Source organism: Panthera uncia (assembly GCF_023721935.1).
Source record: "Panthera uncia isolate 11264 chromosome B2 unlocalized genomic scaffold, Puncia_PCG_1.0 HiC_scaffold_24, whole genome shotgun sequence".
Taxonomy (NCBI): domain Eukaryota; kingdom Metazoa; phylum Chordata; class Mammalia; order Carnivora; family Felidae; genus Panthera; species Panthera uncia.
Genome location: NW_026057580.1, coordinates 49,729,898 through 49,751,800, shown reverse-complemented (window position 1 = coordinate 49,751,800; position 21,903 = coordinate 49,729,898). Strand labels below are relative to the sequence as shown.

At 43.8% G+C, this 21,903-nt stretch overlaps 1 protein-coding gene and 1 pseudogene across 1 annotated transcript in view; both read left to right on the top strand.

Annotated features, from left to right (window-relative positions):
- Positions 1-296: 296 nt before the first annotated feature.
- On the top strand, positions 297-5,101 carry LOC125939107 (60S ribosomal protein L12-like; annotated as a pseudogene).
- Positions 5,102-18,651: 13,550 nt separating this feature from the next.
- Positions 18,652-21,903, top strand: part of RRAGD (Ras related GTP binding D) — a 40,076-nt gene continuing 36,824 nt past the window's right edge. Inside the window, exon 1 of the mRNA XM_049652914.1 lies at positions 18,652-19,080. Within this exon, the coding sequence (XP_049508871.1) occupies positions 18,945-19,080 (136 nt within the window). The 5' untranslated portion in view covers positions 18,652-18,944. The remainder of the gene's footprint in view (positions 19,081-21,903) is intronic.

Below are 21,903 nucleotides of genomic sequence, written 5' to 3'. Positions count from 1 at the left end.
CTCTCCAGAGAATCACCAGTGACTTACAGGTGACCCCCAAAGTCAAGATATGTATGCATGACCTTTCAAACCGATCATTTCTTTCTTATACATTTCCAGATTAAAGAGTTTTCCTAGTAGCTACTCCCTTGAATGAACTTCCAGAGATACAATGCTGCATTCCTCTGGGAGGCTTTTATAATATCACCATAAAGTCAAGATGGAGTTTTAAGTTACATTTGTGGGCAGTCAGAGCAATCAGGCATTAATTCTGCTGAAAGGAACAGAAAGCCCAAGCTGGCCTATAAGACATGTGAATGCTGCTGGAAGCCAACCGGCCTGTAATTGTTCCCAGATTAATTGATTAGTGGGAATTCCTGACAGAGGGACCTCATGAGAACCAAAGCAGAAGGTGGGTGAGCTGCCTGGAGATCTTGTTTGCTCGTCTCCAAGTGGGCACACAGTCTTTGGAAAACTAATGAAAAGAGACTCTAAACCTCCCTCCAAATGAGGAAGGCTCCCAGCCTACAGCTCCATTCTTATGCCTCAATTCAGCTTAATCAAAGCCAGCCTCATATATCCGCCTCACTACTTTCTCCTTCTGCCTCATGAGAAAGAAGTCTGTTCTGCCAATAATTTTCCCTGCTTCCTGAGAATATAATCTGCTCTGATTTCTAGCAACATTTCTTTAATGAGTTGACTGCACTAGCTATTTTTCATGTCATTAGCTTCAATTCATCCTTCAGTCCACCATTCCAGCTTCTATCCCTGCCACTCACTCCCTGAAACTGACCTTGCTAAGGCTTCTACCCAAGGAGCCTTCAGTGTGCCTCACTACAATCATATCCTCCTTCTCCTCCGAAGGAAACCAGCATACTAAATTTTGTGTTAGCTTTTATGGCTTTCCACTCAGAGCAGGTGAAGGTGCAACTCTCCTCAGTCATCCTGAATCCAGGTTCCTCTGCCACCAGCCACCTCCACCAGGCCACCTAAATTCAACCCCAAGAAGGTCAAAGTCATATACCTGAGGTGCACCCTTAGGGAAGTCCGTACCACATTGGCCCTGGCCCCCAAAATTGGCCCCCTGGGCTGATCTGTCTCCAAAGAGTTGGTGATGACATCACAAGGCAACCTGTAATTGGAAGGGTCTAAGGATTACAGAGAAACTGAACATTCAGAACAGATAGGCCGAGATTGAAGTAGTACCTTCTGCCTCTGCCCTGATGATCAGAGCCCTCAAGGAACCACCAAGAGACAGAAAGAAGCAGAAAAACATTAAGCACAGTGGAAATATCACTTTTGATGAGATTGTCAACATTGCCCTACAGATGCAGCACCAATCTTCAGCCAGAGAACTCTCTGGAACTGTTAAAGAGATGCTGGGGACTGCCCAGTCTGTGGCCTGCAATGTTGCTGGCCACCATCCTCACAACATCATAGATGACATAAATAGTGGCATAGTGGAATGCCCACAGCTCCTTAACTGCAGAGGAAAATATTTCAATAAAGGATCATCTGACAACCAAAACAAAACTTGTGTGTGTATTAATAATTCTCTTATCACAAATATATATATATATATATATATATATATATATATATATATATCTCCCTAATCACTACATTGTACAGTTTTGCTAATTTTTGAACTTTTTGTCAATGGAATCATTCCACAATTCCCTATGCAACTTGGTTTTTCCACTCAGCATTCTGTTTCTGAGATTCAGCTATTCAATTTCTCTGCTATATAGTGTTTCACTGTAAGAAGATACCACAATTTATTTATCCAGTCTACTTTTGGACATTGGGTAGGCTCCAGTTTTTGCTGTTGCAAACAGTGTTGCTATGAACACTCTTAAATATTTCTCCTGACGCATGCGTTTAAGAGTTTTCAGGATCTTTATGTAGGAGTGGAATTTTGGGGTCTTAAGGTATATGTGTGTTCAGATTTACTAAGTAATGCCAGACTGTTTTCTAAACCAGTTTGTACCAATTTTCATTCCCATCAACAATGTATTAAAGTTCTGCTTCCTCTACATCTTTGGCAGAGCTTGTTTTTGGTTTGTGTGTGTGCTTGTGAAATTATTACTTATTATGATGATTTGTATTTCCCCAATTACCAGTATAATTGAGCATCTTTAATATTTATTAACTATTCTTATTTTCTCTTTTGTTAACTGGTCATATCTTTGGCTCTGTTTCAGGTGTTTTGTGAAATCCTTCCTGACCGTGAGGTACACAAATATTCTCCCATATTTTTTTCTAAAAGTTGTAAAGTTTTGCCTTTCGTGTTTAAGTCCATATTCCATCTGAAATTCATTTCTCTTCTCATTTGCTGTGCCAAAGAGATCTTATGAGTTTCCATGTATGATTGGGTCTGTTTCAGGTTCTCTATTTTGTTCCATTTGCCTATTCCTGTACTTAATACCACACTGCCTGAAAATCTGTGGGTTTTTTGATAAATCTTGATTTCATAAAGAATTTCAAGTGTTCTTAGCTCTTTTCTCTTCCACAGGCATTTTAGGATTGTCTGGCTCCATGAAAATTTTGTTTCTTGTTTCTTAATTTTTTTAATTTATTTTAAATTTATTCAATTTTAATTTTGAGAGAGAAAGGGAGAGACTGAGAGTGGGGCAGGGTCAGAGAAAGAGGGAGATACAGAATCTGAAGCAGGCTCCAGGCTCTAAGCTGTCAGCACAGAGCCCAATGTGGGACTCAAACCCACAAATCGCTACATCATGACCTGAACTGAAGTTGGACATTTAACCAACTGAGCCACCCAGGTGCCCCTAAATTTTTAAACTTTTTAAAGTAAACTCTCCACCAAACATGGGGCATGAACTCAACAACCTATAAAGATCAAGAGTCATATGCTCTATTGAACCAGCCAGGCACCCACCCCTCCATGAAAACTTTGTGATCTTGATTTGAAATCACAGTGAACCTATGTGTTGGGTGGCAATTTTTATTCATAATTATTTGTTCTGTTCCTATATTTGTCATACTTTCCTATAGTGACATAGACTCCTCTGCCCCGCTGGTTTGGGGCTTGTGTGACTTACCTTGACTAACACCATGTTGGAGCAAAAGCTTTAAATATGTTGTGGGCTTTAGTGATTCTTCTCCCCTGCTTCTCTCACCTTGAGCTTTTGCCCTATGCCAGGAGAATATCATGCCACAAAGAGTGGCTGCCTCTTTAGCTGGGGTCTCGCTATGAGAAAATACATGGAATCACACAGAGCCCAGAGTGGCTACAGGTGGTCTGCAGTCCTCGCATAATGGGAACAAGAAATAAATTGTTTGCTGCTACTGTAATTTCGAGAGAATTAACATCTTTACACTGTTGAGTCTTCCTATATATGAACATGTGTGACATGTATGTCTATTTGCTTAGAATTTTAGTGACTTCAAAAGTTTCAGAACTTTCCATTTTCTGAGATTATCTTTTTTTTTTTTTTTACCATTGCAAGTGTATCTCTTAAAAAGTACATTTTCTACCCTTTGTTGTCAAGAGAATGCAAATATCTTTGTTTACTAAACTTATACCCAAAAAGATTGCTAAATTCTGTTATTAATGTGAGTAATTTATAGATTATTTCATTTTCTATGTACCTATAAATAAGGATGTTTTATTTCTTCCTTTGTAATCCTTATATCTTTAAAAAAAATTATTTTGAGGAATGTCTGGGTGTCTCAGTGGGTAAAGTGTCCAACTCTTGATTTCAGCTCAGGTCATAATCTCACCACTCATGGGATCAAGTCCCATGTCGGGCTCTGTGCTGACAACCAGAGACTGCTTGGGATTCTCTCTCTTCCTCTCTCTGCCCCTCTTCCGCTCTCAAGATAAAGAAATAAACATTAAATTTTTTTGAGATAATTACAGATTCACAAGAAGTTGCAAAATAGTATAGACAAGTCCTTTGTATCCTTCACCCAGTTTTCCCCAACGGTTACATTTTACATAACTATAGCACAATATCAAACCAGGAAATTGACATTGGTACAATGTATGTGCAATTTTATCTCATGTGCAGCTTCTTTTAACCACCATCACAATCAGGATAAAGAACTATTCCATCACCACAATGAATTGTACTCACACTCCAGACCTTCCTTTTTCCCCATACCAGCCTAACCCCTGACAGCCACTAATCTGTTTTCCATCTTTACAATTTTATCTTTCAAGAATGTTATGTGAATAGAATCATATGGAACGTGACCTGTTAAGACTGTCTTTTTTTTTTCCACTCAGTGTAATGCCCTAGAGAGGCATCCAAGTTGTTGGCATGTTTCAACAGTTCATTCCTTGTATTGCTGAATAGTATTCCATGGTATGGATGTACCATAGCTTGTTTAACCATTCATCTTTTGAAAGGCATCTGGGTTGTTTAGATGTTTTGGATATTGTGAATAAAGCTGCCATGAACAATCAGGTACAGGTTTTCATATAAACATGGTTTCATTTCTCTGAGATAAGTGTCCAGAAAGGCAATTGCTGGGTTGTATAGTAGTTGCATGTTTACTTTTATAAGAAACTACCAAACTGTTTTCCAGAGTAGCTATATCATTTTACATTCCCATCACCAATGTATGAGACCCAGTTTTTCCACATTCTTGCCAGCATTTGCTGTTCTTTTTTTTTTCTTTCTTTTTTTTTTTTTTTGGCCATTTTGATGGTATGGAGTTGTCTCTCATTGTTATCCCAATAATTTGCATTTCCTTAATGGCTAGTGGTATTGGACATCTTTTACAGTCTGGAGGGTTTTTTTTATTATTATTTTTAATTCTTTTTAATACTCATTAAGCCATGAATTCATAGGGAATGGATTCCAGCAGCTCAGGCTCCACTTCTCACAAAGTGTGCCTCCCTGCGGGGGCAGGTGGATGCTCCAGTTTATCCAATCATCTTTCTCTTGGGCTTCCTTCTTTTTCTGATCATTTTCTTTCACTTTTTCAGGAAGCTCTAAGGACTCTTAGAGCGCTCAATACAGACATTAATTCTCTTGGCAAGAATGTTGCCTTTAACCCATTTGTTTACAACAATGCCAACAGCATGCTGGGTAACACTGCAGACTTCCAGTTTTGCCATAGGAACATTCGTGGGACATTCCTTTTTGAATAGTGCCCATTGCCTTAATGTCTACCACGTCACCTTTCTTGTAGATTTGCATGAATGTGGCCAAAGGAACAAATCCATGTTTTCTAAGGCCTAGAGAATATATAGTGGGTGTCTCTCCTTTTTCTCTTTGGGTTGGTCATTTTGGAAGACCAAAAGATGGTGGTTCTGGCCAGAAGACTGAACATCCTTTCATGTGTTTATTTGACATCCCTATATTTTCTTCAGTAAAATACCTCTTCATGCTTTTGTCTGTTTTCCAACTGGATTTTATGTTTTGCTGTTGAGTTTTGAAAATTCTTTACATATTAAGGACGTGAGTCCTTAGTCAGATACATGGTTAACAAATATTTTACTCCAGTCTATAGCTTGTCTTTTATTCTCTTTAAAGAGAGAGAGAGAGAGAGAGAGAGAGAGAGAAAGAAAGAAAGAAAGAAAGAAAGAAAGAAAGAAAGAAAGAAAATTCTTTTTCTTCTCTAATCTCTATGCCCAACATGGGTCTTGAACTCACCACCCTAAGATCAAGAGTCTCATGCTCTATCGACTAAGCTAGCCAGCTGCACCTTGTCTTTTAATTCTCTTGACAGGGAGTTTGCAAAGAAAAAAATTTAATTTTGATGAAATATAATTTATCAGATTTTTTCTCTTATGGATAGTACTTGTTTTTGGCGTCACAATCTTTTTGTTTCTTTTTGCTATCTTATGCAATCAAGGATGTACAGAACACTGTGGAATAAGAGCGGGGGTGGGGGCAGGCAGTGGGCATCCTTCTCTGTTCCTGATTTTAAGCTACTGAATATCGGATTTGTCTCCCTCACTCACGTTCAGCTCCAAAGATAAAAGGACCACATTTATCAGTTAGAATGTGTTTGGCTACAAGAGGGAGCATACTTGACTAGAGCGGTTTAAATCACAAAACACATGGTAACTTACAGAAAAAAAATATCTGGGTTTAGGCTCTTTCTAGATTCTATTGTATCACCCTCAGTGTTGGCTTTTGTCTTTAGCTTGGCATTTAAGCAGGAAAAAGGGCCAGACCTTCTCACTGTATTTATTTTAATTTGGGAACAAATTCTTCTCAGATGACCCTTAAATATATTTCCTCTTATGTATCATTGATCACAACTGGGCCACAAGGTGGGAGGGGACGCGGTTGCCATTCTTAGGTGAATCATGAGTCTTAATTCAACCTCTAGGTCTGAGGTTCCTTCTAGCCAAGAATATTTAGGTATACCAAACTAAGGGAAGGGGGAGTAGGGGTGTTAGTTATGCCACCAACAATGTCTGCCTGACATTTGTCTGACTTTGCATTTCTTGTGCCTGACCATGTGAGGTATGTGGTGGACACATTTAGAGGCTTCTGTTCAGATTATTCCCCTTTGTTACCCTTTGTTAAGACCTACCTATCTACTTATAAGGGTAGACTTCTGCAGCCATCAATTGCACCCCAGCCATTGTGGATTGGACCATTAATTCAGCATATTTCTTGGGACTGATGACCATCAAGCCGCCATGTTGCAAATAGAATACAATGTAAATGGTGTGCCCTAGAATTGTGCTTCATGGAGTTCTGACCACTGTGCTAGGCACTTGAGGACAGAAGGGGGAGGAAACCAGATGGTCCCAGAGTCTAGTGGTGAATACAGTCCTCTATCAAATATTAAATTATAGCTGAAATAAATGCTCTGAAGGTATAGCAGTACATGGAACTATGTAAAGTATGATTGGGGGATTAGGCCAGGAGTGGACCACTGGCCCAAACTCAAATAATCAGATTTTCTTGCCTGGGAATCAAAGATAATAAACACTAACATTTATATAGTGTTTGCCTTTTAAATATGGATATATAGATACACACACACTTTAGTGGGTTTAATTCCTACAACTCTATTAAGGTATATAACATTATCACCAGTTTAGAGATGAGGAAATTGAGGCACAGGGAGTTAAGTAACTTGGTCCAGGTAACACAGCTAGTTAGTGGTGGAACTAGGATTTGAACCCGGGTAGCCTGGTTCTAGAGCCTGGGTCCACTATCACTGGGACTGGACGGGTGGGGTAGCCTTCTTCAGTCACCTGGCATGAAAAACAGAGAGAGCCCGTTTTCATGCAGAGATTAAAAAATGAAGTGAGAAGTATGGAAAGAAGCAAAAATGAGTTTCCTTTCTAAGGAAGCCTCAGTTATCCCCTGTAATATCCTGAGACACCTTTACCAGGATCCTCTGACTATAACATAACTTCTGAACTTCATCACCAACTATATGATCAGGTTTTATCCATCCAATCCTCCCATCCTCCATCCACTCATAGAGGGTATATATTGCATCAGTTAGGACACATTCTACTGCAAAGTTCAGAACACCCACCTTCAGTGTTTTTTTAAAGTAAGCTCTAGCCTAATGTAGGGTTTGAACTCACTACCCCGAGACCAAGAGTTGTATGCTCCACTGACTGAGACAGCCAGGCACCCTCACCCAACTTCAGTGGCGTAAGCAGAACTTCCCAACTGGTTTGCTGTTACTGCTTGTGTGCAAATAAATGGGTTATGGATATGGCTAAGTTACTGATACCTTCAGTCTTTGGGGCAGCTGGGGGGACCTGAGGTGGCCAAAGTCTCTGGGCCAGTCACCTCTGACTGCAAACAGCCTGTCCATTTAGGTAACTGTGCAATAAAAATAGTATCATTTCCTATTTGCACCTTGACTATACAGGGTGGGGAAGCACTGGCTTCAAGAATGGACTTCAGGGTGGGGGACCTGGGTGGCTCAGTCGATTGAGAGTCCGACTTCAGCTCGGGTCATGATCTCGCGGTCTGTGGGTTCAGGCCCCTCGTCCAGCTCTGTGCTGACAGCTCAGAGCCTGGAGCCTGCTTCGGATTCTGTGTCTCCCTGTCTCTCTGCCCCTCCCCTGCTCGTGCTTTGTCTCCCTCTCTCTCTGTCAAAAATAAACTTTAAAAAAAAATTAAAAAAAAAAAAAGAATGGACTTCAGGGGCACCAGGGTGGCTCAGTCGGTTAAGTGTCTGACTCTTTGTCTTGCTCAGGTCATGATCTCACATTTTGTGGGTTCAAGCTCTGTGCTGATGGTGCAAAACCTGCTTGGGATCCTGTCTGTCCTTCTCTCTGCCCCACTTGTGCTCTATCTCTCTCAAAATAAATAAATAAATAAATAAAAAGAAAAAGAAAAAAAAAGAATGGACTTCAATTGTCTCGTGATATAAGAAGTTTGGACATAGGCCTTTCCAGGTCTGAGTACACTAGTTCAGCAAGGTCATCCAGTCTCTTTCTATTCTATTCTGCCATTCCCATGACAGGGTTTTGGTCTTAGGCCTGGTACCTCATGTTGCAAAATGACTTCCCTAACTCTAAGTACCATATTCTTACACAACTGTGTTCAAAGCAGGAAAGGGTAATGTCAAGGGGCTCTTCTGATTCATCGGCCTCTCTTATCAGAAAGCAAACTCTTTCCTAGAAGTTCCCCAACAAGATTACTTCTTACTGACCAAATATGAAGGTGTCATATGAGTACCTGACTTTTCCCATTTCTAGTTTGGGAAGTAGGCACAGGGAAGAACAGGGAAGCGGGTTTTGGAATGGCTGATAAGTAGCTGACCAACCATGTCTGCCACTTTTGTAGGTGACATTAAGTGAAATGTATAAGTGACAGTTCCTAGATCTCATTCTACTAGATATTTATTTATTTAGTAAACTCTACCTTCAATGTGGGGCTTGAACTCATGACCCTGAGATCAAGAGTTGCATGGTCTATGGACTGAGCCAACCAAGTTCCCCTCTTACAGATTTTTAATAAGGTCATTTGTCTTGGAGAATCTTGTATCATTGAAAGTATAATTTGGTGTAACCTCCCAGCCAAAGCAGGAGTTGCCAAGTCCAAACTAATCTACAGATACATAGAGCTGTTAATACCTCTGTCCAGTTGACTCTGTTGTCAAGAGGTTTCTACCCTCATATTACAGCACCATATACATCAGAAGCTTGTCCTTAAAAGTCCATATGAATAAAAAGTTGATTTTTTTAATAGAAGTCCACATGTAGCAATTCTATCTCACTACTTTGGGACTTTTCAATTACACATGTCATCTTCAGGGGTGCCTGGGTGGCTCAGTAGGTTGGGCATCCTACTTCAGTCCAGGTCATGATCTCGCAGTTTGTGAGTTCGAGCCCCTCATCAGGCTCTGGGCTGACAGTTCAGAGCCTGGAGCCTGCTTCAGATTCTGTGTCTCCTCTCTCTGCCTCTCCCTTGCTGGCACTCTCTCTCTCAAAAATACACAAACATTAAAAACAAATGCTTATCCTTTAAAAAACAAAAACAAAACAAAAAACACAAATGTCATCTTCAGGAGCCCTGGGAGCACTCAGTAGGTTAAATGTCCGACTCTTCATTTTGGCTTAGGTTATGATTTCATGGTTCCTGATATTGAGCCCTTCATGGAGCCTTCTTGGGATTCTCTCTCTCTCTGCCTTTCCCCGCTCATGCTCTCTCTCTCTCTCAAAATAAATAAATAAACTTAAAAAAACAAAAAACAGGGGCACCTGTGTGGCTCAGTTGGTTAAGTGTCCAACTGTTGGTTTTAGCTCAGATTATGATCTCAGTTTTGTGAGGTTGAGCCCCGCATCGGGCTCTGGCTGACAGTGCTGAGCCTGCTTGGGATAGTCTCTCTCTCTCTCTCTCTCTCTCTGCCTCTTCCCCACTCATGTTGTCTCTCTCTCAAGATAAATAAATAAACTTAAGAAAAATGTCATCTTGAGTACATTCATGGCTCTAAGTTGGAAAATATCATTATTTATTCCAAAGACAACATGATAGACATCTAAGAAATAGCCAAATCACAGGATTAAGAGAGATTGTCCTGTGACAATATACAATAACTAGACTGTTAAAAATCAAGGACCTTGGGGCACCTGGATGGCTCAGTCCGTTAAGTGTCCAACTTCGGCTCAGGTCATGATTTCACGGTTCGTGGGTTTGAGCCCTGCGTCAGGCTCTGTGCTGACAGCTTGCTCAGAGCCTGGAGCCTGCTTCAGATTCTGTGTCTCCTTCTCTCTCTGCCCCTCCCCTGTCCGTGCTCTCTCTGTCTCTCAAAAATAAATAAGTGCAAAAAAAAATTTTTTTTTTAAATCAAGGACCTTGATTCACATCTTGCCCCCCAATCCTGTTCCTATCTAGGTCTTACTTATTTTAATAAATGGCATTACTATACTTCTAGTTACTCAAACCAAATGCCTGGGAGGAGCCTTCTCCCTGACTACCATGTTAAATAAGCTATCAACAAATCTTATCTAGTCTACTTCTGAAATTTATATAAAATCTACCCACGTCTCTCACTTTCCACTGTTATTTTCTTCCACCCTTAAATCTGCAATCCATTTTCCCCACATCAGCCAGAATGTAGGCATCAGTTATCTACCGCAGTGTGACAAATCATCCCAAACACTGCTGGATTTAAAAAACAGCCATTTTAGGGGTGCCTAGCTGGCTGTCAGTAGAACATGCAACTGTTGATCTAGGGGTTATGATTTCAAGTCCCACATTGGGTGTAGAGTCTAACAAAACAAAACAAAACAAAACAAAACAAAACAAAACACAAAACCCAGCCATTTTGTTTGCTCATGATTCTGTGGATTGGCAGAGCAGGGTTCAGCTGGAATAGCAAGACTGTGTTCCATGTGGTGTGGACTAGACTTGCTCATGTGCCTGCAATTTGGGCTGGAGAATCCAATATGGCTGGGATGGCTCATTGGAGATGGCTGGGATGTTGGAGCCTTTCTACTCTGGCATCCTTCAGGGCCTCTCTGTACATGGGGATTCTCCAGCAAGCTAGCCCAGACCTCTTTGCATGGTAGCTCCAGGCTCCAAGAAAATAAAAAAGGATGTAGTAGCAAGGCCTTTTATGGTCCAGTCTCAGAAGTTGTACACTGTCACTGTCACACCTACCACAATCTATTGGTTAAAGCAAGTCACAGGCCCTGTGCACATCCGAGAAGAGGAAAAATAGGTGGAAGGAGTGGCAAAGTCATATTTGCAAAAGGGCGTGTGGGATGACGTGGAGGGTTGTAGCCATCTTTGGAAACAATCTACCAGCAAGGGCTTTTAGAAAAGCAAACGACACATCTCCTCTCCCTTCTTAAAACTTTTCAATGCTTCTAGAGGTACTTAGAATAAAATCCAAACTCCTTATCCTGAAAAGATGGCCTGTCTCTAATGCCTACTACTGTCTCCCTCTCTCATCACACTGACATTTTGTTCCTCCAATGCCCTTTCTTTTCTCCTTGGCCTTTCCAACTACTGAGAAACCTTCAAGGGAACACTTTCCATTCCAGCTTTAACTTTGCTATCCCCTCATGCTCAACTCAAATGTCATCTTTTCATCTATCTATTTATTAATTTTTAAAATATTTTACTTTTTTAAAGTAATCTCTACCTCCAATGTGGGGCTCAAACCTACAACCCCTAGATCAAGAGTCACATGCTCTACTGACTGAGCCAGCCAGGCATCCCTAAAAAAATTTTTCTAAGTAAGCCCTATGCCCAAAGTCAGGCTTGCATTCACAACCCTGAGGTCAAGAGTCACATGCTCTACTGACTAAACCAGCCAGTTGTCCCAAATGTCATCTTTTTTAGAGAGGTTTTCTCTGGCCATCCCATCAAATTCAGGCTCCTTCTCTCATCCTCACATACTTTCACCTCCCTCTGTTTATCTCCTCCAAAGCACAGCCCTAAAAATCTAATTGTCTTCATGGTCATTAAAAACAAAACAAAACAAAAAAACATATTTGGGGCACCTGGGTAGCTCAGTCAGTTGAGCATCTGACTCTTGATTTTGGCTCAGGTCATGATACCAGGGTTATGGAATCGAGCCCTACATTGGGCTCCATGCTAAGCATAGAGCCTGCTTAAGATTCTCTTTCTCTTTCTCTCTCTCTTTCTCTCTCTCTCTCTCTCTCTCTCTCTTTCTCTCTCTCTCTCTCTCTCTCTCTCTCTCTCTCTCTCTTTCTCTCTCTCCCCACACACACACACACCCTGGCCCCTGGGTGGCTCAGTTTGTTAAACCTCCAACTCTTGGTTTCGGCTCAGGTCACAATCTCACAGTTCGTGAATTTGAGCCCCTCTCTAACTCCACACTGGAGTTCCACACTGACAGGGCAGAGAGAGAGGAGAGGATACAGAATCCAAAGCAGATTCCAGGCTCTGAGCTGTCAGGACAGAACCTGACGCAGGGCTCGAACCCACAAACCATGAGACCATGACCTGAGATGAAGTCGGATGCTTAACCAACTGAGCCACCCAGGTGCCCCTCAAAACATTATATTAATAAAATCTCTATAATGATGGATTGCTTCAATGAAAATGATTTAACAATTTTTTTAAATGATTTCATCAATTCATTGACTGTCTTAGGAGTACTGAAGACTGTAAGCTGCCCTTTTGAAAAATTCGATTGGCTTCCCTGGATAAGCAGGAGTCCAGTGAGATTTTGTAGAAGGCTCTTTCCTTTGTTTACTTCAAGAGGGAATTAATGGCTTTAAATACATATTTTAAAAGAAAGCCTAAAAGGCTTTCAACATATGAATCCCAGGAACCAGGCATAATGCCATCAGATGCCTTAAAATATCCTAAGATGCAGGATGCAGGCTGTATTTAATTGCTTGCCCTCTTCAGGACTGCAATTATTCTGCCTAAATTGTACAGGTCTCTTTTACATAGCTCTCATGTTCCTTGTCACAAGGCATCTAATTGCAAACAGCAAAATAATTCACCAAAATAAGGGCACAAACTTGTGGCCTTTAAAATTCAAATTTTAGGGCACCTGGGGGGCTCAGTTGGTGAAGTGCCTAACTTCTGCTCAGGTCATGATCTCATGGTCTGTGAGTTCGAGCCCCTCATGGGGCTCTGTGTTGACAGCTCAGAGCCTGGAGCCTGCTTCATATTCTGTGTCTCCCTCTCTCTCTGCCCCTCCCTTGCTTACTCTGTCTCTCTCTCTCTCAAAAAAAAAAAAATTTTTTTTTAATTTTAAAAAATAAATAAAATTCAAATTTTAAATAAAAAACCCACTTAGATATCATACTTTAGCTTAATGTATGGTACAATATAAACCAGAAGGGGTATTAAATCACTTGCTATTTGTGCTCCTAATAGAAGGAGCCAAAATAATCAGTATTTTTTTTAAGTTTATTTATTTGGGGGGAGACAGAGAGAATGTGAGCAGAAGAGGGGCAGAGACAGTGGAAGGGCTTGAACTCACAAACCGTGAGATCATGACTTGAACCAAAATCAAGAGTTGGAAGCTCAACCAACTGAGCCATCCAGGTGCCCCAATCAGCAATTTTCTTGTGACAAGTAGTTTTCTAACTTTTGTGGGTTAGGAAACTTTGCATTTTTTTTTCCTCCTTTCAGTGAATCCTGTAAATTAAATGGCCTGAGACAGCAGACCCATTTTCTGAGTGTATATGTGTTTTGATTCTTTACCTAGGAGATTGGGAGCCAGTTCTTCCCTTCCCTTCCCTTCCCTTCCCCTCTTCTCAGTTTAAGGCTATAATGTAATTGACTGTAGCCTTTATCTTAATTTTATTAAAAATTTTTTTTAACATTTATTAATTTTTGAGGGACAGACTGTGAGCTGGGAGGGGCAGAGAGAGATGCAGAATTCAAAGTAGGCTCCAGGCTCTGAGCTGTCAGCACAGAGCCTGATGTAGGGCTTGAACTCATGAACTGCGACATCATGACCTGAGCCAAAGTCGGACGCTTAACCAACTAAGCCACCCAGGCCCCCCTTTACTTTGTTTTAAGTTTATTTATTTTGAGAGAGACGGAGATAGCACAAATGGGGAAGTGGCAGAGAGAGAGAACCCCAAGCAGGCTCCACGCTGCAAGCCCAGAGCCTGTCGTGGGACTTGAAACCACAAAGCTGTGATGTCGTAACCTGAGCCAAAACCAAAAGTTGGACGTTTAACTGAGTGAGTCACCCAGGCATCCTGACTGTAGCCTTTAAATAAGATCTAATGTCTGAGTTCCAAAGTGGTTCCACTGTCCACTCCAGGTCCACTCCATGTGGTACCTTGGGCAAATTGTTTAACCTCAGTGTTTTTACCTGTAAAGTAAGAACAATCACATTACTTACTTAATGGGAATATTTCGAAGGTCATATTATTTTGGAAGAGTGCCTCATTTATGGAAAATCTCAGTAAATATTAGTTGGTTAAATTTTAGTTATGTTTTAGTGGGCGATAGACAAAGTTTTCAGGATGCTACAAAATACCTCTGAGTTAAGAGTTTTTGTCAACTATAGGGGCACCTGGGTGGCTCAGTTGGTTGAGGGTCAGACTCTTGATTTTTGCTCAGGTCATAAGCTCATGGTTTGTGAGTTTGAGCCCCTCATAGGGATCTGCTCTGACAGTGTGGAGCCTGATTTAGATTCTTTCTCTCCCTCTCTCACTTCCCCTCCCTCTTTCTCTTTCTCAAAATAAATTTAAAAAATGGAAAAAAAAAGAGTTTTTGTCAACTATACTCAAATAAAAATAAACAAAATAGGCACTCCTGAGTGAGTCAGTCGGTTAAGTGTCCGACTTCAGCTCAGGTCATGATCTTGTGGTCTGTGAATTCAAACTCACCAGTTTCTGTGCTGACAGCTCAGAGCCTGGAGGCTGTTTTGGATTCCGTGTCTCCCTCTCTCTCTGCCCCTGCCCTGCTCATGCTCTGTCTCACTCTCTCTCTCTCTCAAAAATTAACATTAAATTTTTTTTAAATAAACACTACAAAAAACAGTTTTTAAAGGGGAAAAAAGAGTTAAGAGTTTTTAGAAGGAAGAGTTAGTAAAAATAAAATAGGTATTTAATAGTCATCGGGCAATGACTAATCATTCAGCAAAGTCTTTAGGCAGTCCTGAAGGGATGAAAACCTAAGAGTGATCATCTCTCGTAGGTCAGCTCCTTCCTGATTACACTCTAATAACTCACAGTTTGTACTTATCTCACTGTGGCATTACCCAGGGTTTAGAGTAAGCAGAAAATTTAGCTTCTGTCTCTTCCTGAAGTTTCCCTCAAAAATATGCCAAGTCTGTGCAGAGAGCTGGCCTGTACTATCTTTCTTCTTCTTTTCTTTCATTCACTCCATAGGCATTAAGCACCCATCATGTACATGGCAACCCGAAATGGTTACAATCAACAGCAAAAACCATGGGCAACCCAGAAACAGATCCTCATATTTTTATTATTTTTTATGTTAAATTTTTTTTAATGTTTATTTATTTTTGAGAGAGAGAAACAGAGCATGAGCAGGGGAAGGACAGAGAGAGGAGACACAGAATTCAAAGCAGGCTCCAGACACTGAGCTGTCAGCACAGAGCCAGACACAGGGCTCGAACTCATGAGCCCTGAGATCATGACCCAAGCCAAAATCAGATGCTTAACTGACTGAGCCACCTAGGCGGCCCAATTTTTTTTTATGTTTTTATTTTATTTTTTATTTTTTAATTTTTGGGACAGAGAGAGACAGAGCATGAACGGGGGAGGGGCAAAGAGAGAGGGAGACACAGAATCGGAAACAGGCTCCAGGCTCCGAGCCATCTGCCCAGAGCCTGACGCGGGGCTCGAACTCACGGACCGCGAGATCGTGACCTGGCTGAAGTCGGACGCTTAACCGACTGCGCCACCCAGGCACCCCTTTTTTATGTTTTTAAAGTAAGCTCTACACCCAACATGGGCTTGAACTCACTCATGACCCTGAAATCAAGAAAGAGTTGCATGCTCCAGCAACTGAGTCCACCAGGCACCCCAAAGTCTTTCCATTTTTATTTAAATTCTGAAAGAATCCATACACAGGACTTTTTAAATTAAAAAAACATCTCTAAGATGTTTTTTCCAACATATCCCTTATTTGAAAGCTGACAATGTTGAAATAACAGCAAAAGAAAAGCAATAAAATTTTTTCTTGTTGTTTATCAATACCGTACATGTATGAATGACAGTGAATTAGAAGCTCTTAAAACTGTCTGCGACTCTTCTTTCTACCTAAGGGTGGAGCATAATTCAGGATTTGGCTTTTATTGGTTTTTTTGTGGATGTGTTCCTTTTTTCTCAAGAATAGCCCAATTTTCAAATGTTTAGGGTATGCTCCAGTCTACTGCTGGTGTTTCCTCTAAAATCTCTTTGGGCTCTGGGCATGGTGCGCCTGGGTGGCTCAGTCAGTTGAGCATCAGACTCTTGACTTTGGCTCAGGTGGTTATCTCACAGCTCATGGCTTTGAAGCCTACTTGGGTTTCTCCTTCTCTCCCTGCCCCTACCTCTCTCTCTCTCTCTTTCTCAAAATAAATAAAATCTCTTTGGGAGAAGGCAGAGGATCATCAAAAATCTCCATCCTTTCTGGGTCTCAGGCACAGTGGCGCTATTGGCTTAGCAATTGTCCTCTCTTGAACCCCTGGGTCCCTGGGGGCAGACATGATCAGCAACCAGCCCAGGAATGCTCTGTTTGGGTTGACCTTGGACTGTCTGCTGGGGTCCCATAAGTAGGCCTCTGCAGTTTGAATCAGGCCAGCTGAATGTCCTTCCCAGGCTGGTGGGTTTGTTCTGGGATAGCTGAAAGTCTTTAAACCCCCTCTGGGAAAGGACTTCTTCCTTCCCCCGGGGATTTCCTTTTATAAAACGGATGAAAATGGGCTAGGAAAATTATCTCAGAGTAACTTCTGATAAAAGCAAATAGAAGCTTCTTGTGGGGGCTATGCCGGTTGCCTCCTACTCCAGCCACAGCCTAGGACCCACTATCTGCCCTCCCTGCCCAATCTCTGTGTCCTGGACTAGTTTCCAGACTCCCTTGCCCTCTGGTTTCCAGCTGGGTATAGCCGCTGGGAGGCAGGCACTTCCAGGAGAATTGGAGAGATTGGAGAGAGAGGTCCGAGTATTTCTTCCTACTGCTGTCTCCTTGACAGTGAGATGGTTCTGGCAGTGGTTGCTTCCTCATCAGCTATAGTTCCTGCTTTGTGCCCCCCTGTCCAGTATGCTAGCCTCTTCCTTTACTCCTACTAGTTTTGGGGTGATAATCTCTTCCCACTGTTGCTAATCCCTGTGTTGATTCTCTGAACTCTGCCCATGCCCCTGTGCTTAAATCCCTTAGCTTAAAGCTTTCTAGAAGTTAAAAATCTTTGCATGTGCCATCTATTTTCCTCCTGAGAAAGACCCTGATGGATACAGTCATAGCAAGTTATGTTGCCTCCACTTGTAAAATCTCAAGACCTTTCCAGTTAGAAGCAGCTGTCTCCTAGGTGTCAACATTCACCTTCAACACACACAACTACTACAAACTCCAGAACATGAGTCATGGTTGGCTAGACTGAGAGTTCTTCCAGGGAAGGGACACTGTTCTGAGTATAGGTGGATTCAGCCTCCCCCACCCCTGCACTTAGCCCAGCTCCTGGCATATAGTAGGTGTTCAGTAAATGTCTCTGACAGAGGCAGCACCCTTGGGCCCCAAGAGCTTCCACTCTCAGCTCCCTGCCTCCTCCCCTACACCACCTGCAGCGTTGCTGGCACCTGTAGGATCTGGATCACCATGCTGGCCAGCTGGTTTATTTCTTATTGTGCTTGACAGAAGGAAGTTCATCCACGTGATTTTTGCAGTATCCAGAAAGGGTGGGTACAGTATGTCCTGTGGTAAAAAGCTTGTGGAGAAATGCAGGTTTTAGTTTTCACCCCCACATAGTTGCTATTCTTATGTGAGAGTTGCCCCCCTCATCCCCCCAAGCCTTGAAACATTTTATTTTGAGATGTGCGATTACAGTCTATGAAACAAATGAGACAGGAGGTGGTCATGAAGAGCCCCAGTATGTTGTACCTGCGACCTAGTCCCAAATGCTGCAGAGGAATTATTATTTAGTCTAGGCAGCCATGAGGCATGTTATGTTTTTAAGAAACATTTACATCCGGGTAGGCCTGATTTTCTAATATTCCTGGTGGGAAGCACTTTGAACCATAAATGCACACTGAAAGGCAATTGCTATGGAGACTGAACCTCTGCAGTGCATTTCTCGGAGTTTTCTTCTCTGAGAGCTTCAGCATGTGTCCTAGGCACGCTGCTCTGGATGGGGGGCCTGGGCCCTGCAGTGTTGGGGGAAGGAGGAGGCAGCCCACTTGGGACTGGAACCCTCCCCAGGAGGGAAAGCTGGAGAAAGCCACCCAAGGTAGGGTGTGTGTGTCGGAGGTGGATGGGGAATAGGTTCTTAGGGTGTGCAGGTCCCCAGCTCGCCGGCCTGTGCGGGGACCACGTGCACGAAGCGCGCGTGGGGGCCCCTGGCGCGCAGCCGCGGTGGGTGACCGTGCAGCGTCCCAGGGCCCGGGGTACCGGGCGTGTGTCCCCCTGCGCTTCTGGTTAGGTGGAGGGCCCGCGCCGCCCTTCCTCCGTCCCCCCCCCCTTGCCTGGTGTGTGCGCGGCCTCGGCCCAGCGCCCCGCTGAGCGGTGCCAGAACCCGGGAAAGCGCGCGCGCACCCGTGCGGGTGTGTGTGTGTGTGTGTGTGTGTGTGTGTGTGTGTGTGACAGTGTGTGTCAGGTGACTTGGGTCACGCAGTCTCTCTCTCCCTCCTCAGGGAGGAACTGCCGCGCTCCGGCTGACTCCTCCGCCGGCAGGCGGGCGGGGCGGGGAAGGGGGCTCCGGGCGCGGTGGGAACCGCGAGACCCAGACCTGGACGCCGACCGCCGCGGGGGGCGCGCGGCCCTGCCTCCGCGGGCTCCAGCGAACCTCCAGACAAAACCCCAATTCAGAAAGAGGTTGCGAGCGGCAGGCGAGGAGGTTTGGCCCCCCATCAGGGTCCCCCGCCGCCCCCGGGACGGCCGGCCGTGGGAGCGATGAGCCAGGTGCTGGGGAAGCCGCAGCCCGAGGAAGAGGACGACGACGAGGAGGATGAACTGGTGGGGCTAGCGGACTACGGGGACGGGCCCGACTCCTCGGACGCCGACCCCGACAGCGGGGCGGAGGAGGGAGGTGAGCTCGGAGTCTCCCGCCCGGCCCCACGCCCCGCGCGTCCTCAGCCCGCAGCCGGTTCTTTCCCTCTGTGTCTTCCAGCCCCGGGCCAGACCAGGCGCGCGGGCCGCGGACTTGGAGGGGGTCCAGGAGCACAGAGTTGAGGAGTGGGGGTGGGGAGGGGCGCCCGAGGAGCCACCGCGGGCTGCAAAATGGGGGATACCAGGTGCAGGCGGCAGAGGGGGGACCCGGATTCGTGGAGAGAGCAGAGAGGAGGCATCTGGGCAGGAGGAACGTATGTTGTTTGTCCCCTTCCAGGGCCAGTATCTCCCCCCACCCCTCAGCCCCAGCTCTCCGCAGGGTCTGGGGGTTGGGAAGGGGAGGGGACCGCCCGGCGCGTCCTGGGATCTCTTACTGAATGCTGCTGTGGAAGCCTGGTCAGATGTCGTGGCTAAAAAAGGCAGCCGGCGGCAGCGTGACTGGCAGGGTCGTCGGCAGCTGCGGGTGTCAGTCTTACCCCGTGTCGCCACGGGAGGGGTCCTTGGGCTGCCCAGGTCTGTGGAGTGGGGGCATCCGTGGAGCCGCGGGGGGATGCGCGCAGGTGATGTGGGAGTCGCCGAGTGGCCGCGGGTTTCCCGGGATCCAGGCAAATACGGTTGTTAGGACACCTTATCTCTGCTCAGTGTCACCACCTGGGCATGGCGGTGCCTGCCCCGGAGTGAGCGCGGGCGGGGAAAGTCGTTACCGCTCAGAAGCAAACTCTATTTCCTGTTTAAGAAGCGGTATTTAGTAATTGTTCAGTCTGTGGGGGTTCCTGCATTTAATTCTTAGGGCCTAAGGAAGTTGAGAGTTTTTAGGATTCCAGAAAGGTTTATCTTTTTTGTCCGCCTCCAAAGCAAGGGAAAAATTCTCTATCGTAGGGTCACTTGAAAAGGTCAATAGAATCTGGCTGTTAACATCTAGATGAAGCTGTATGCTTCCAAAAGAAAGAACTAACTTCTAAACATTTCACTTTGAGGAAATTGTGTGAGGGATAGAACTACCTTTGTGACTTGATTTGGAAGAACTTTTATTGAAAATTCATTGAACTTATTTTAAAATTCCTACACAAAGCCTTTCTCTGGAGAACAGTTGCCATTATTTGACATATGATAGGTGCTATTTTCAATTAATCAGAAAGGGAAGAAAGTTTGAAAAAAGGGGGGGGGCGGGGGAAGAAAGTTAAGTAAGCCTTGGGCCTGAAAGATTAGAAAGAAGCTTTCTAAGTCACACTTTTTCATAGCGTCCTGTCTCCAGAGAGGGTTTGTGCTAATTCCCCATTTGCTTAAATTTGGTGTGTGCACCTGTGTGCTTCTTTCTTCTGCACTCCCCATAATTGGTCCCACAGTTGAGCACGTGGCCACGTTTTTGTGGATAAAGGCTTTCAGTCCTTTTGTTGGAGTCTCTAGGGCTACCTTTGGTAATTAAATTGTTCAGTCGCTTTGTTATTATTCAAATTGCTTTCATTAGCTCCTCCTAGATTCTTAGTAGACTCTAGAGATTCAGAATGGGGATGTATTTGCAAGATATTTGAAATGGTAGACACACAATAGGGTGCATGTGTGATACTCTTTTAAAAAAAGAAAGAAGAGAGGCTATATCTGGGAAGAAAAGCCCTGTAATTCGATATTGTCCTGGGGACCTGAGAGGTTCCATGGAAAGTACCGGAACTGCTTATTTATTCTGCAGTTCTTTAAGGGGGCACTTTTAAAATTTGATTTGATGACTTGAAATTGAAATGAAAAGAAAGCTTTGCCTGAGGGGTGGGATTTCCTGAACAAAGGGCTTCCCCAGAGCCTGGTCTTGAATGCTCCCCACTGCTCCTAACCTAAAGGCAAACTCATCTGTAACTGATGCTTTTCATTACTTCAGCAATAAAATCATCCCTCGTGAGTTCTTGGGATCAACCTGGAATCTTGCTATAAAAGCATTGAGTGTATTTATGTGGTAAGAGGAGCAATTAATGAATATTTGCTCTTGCAAACATTACTGAAGCTAGGTCTTTCTCCCTCTGGGCCTGCTGTGGGTAGTGGTCTGTTCTCAGAAGACTTCCTCTATTATCTCAGGTTCCTGTTCTTTCCGTGTCCCTGACTTTGATTTTGGGGTGTACGCCCAACTGCAGAATCATTATCAGGGCGTTCACTTTCTAGAGTGGCAGATAGGGTCCTCAGTCAGCAGTTCTAGCAGCAATTATTCCTGACAGTGTCATGCCAGCCAGTATGGTCCTGGGGAGTCGAGATGAGGGTGGAGGCCAGGAGTTGTGACTTCCCTTTCTGGAACCTCAGAGTGCCACCAAAGGGTCATCCCAATTTCTAATGGGCCCTGGGCACACGTTGCATTAGAATCCTGTATTATTTTTGGTGAATTACGTTTACCGACTCTGTAAAAAATGAAATGTGAGGGGAAAGGGATTTATTTACTCTAAGGAAAGATGGGTATGGTATATTTTGAACCATGAACAAAGCATTTCTCTAATGAACCCCCTTCCCCCTTTACCTTCCTAATGGACTTTGTTTAATGCCTTTGCTTAGTAGAGACCTGGGGCTTTTCCCCTGAGGTTTAGAAATCTCCCCTGCAGGTGGCATGCTCGACTAGGTGGCATGCCTTACCTAGCATCACTAGGTAAGTTGCAAACCAGTTTATCAGGAGCTGTGCAAAAGAAGGTAGATTGAAAGTGGATAGCGTGAATTTCATTTCCGTTAGTCTTGGAAGGAACCTCTGATCTTATTTTTAAGACGAGGGCCATGTAAGTTTTACCACATTGTGCTATGCACTTCTCCGGCTTGCACTCCAAATTTTACTCAT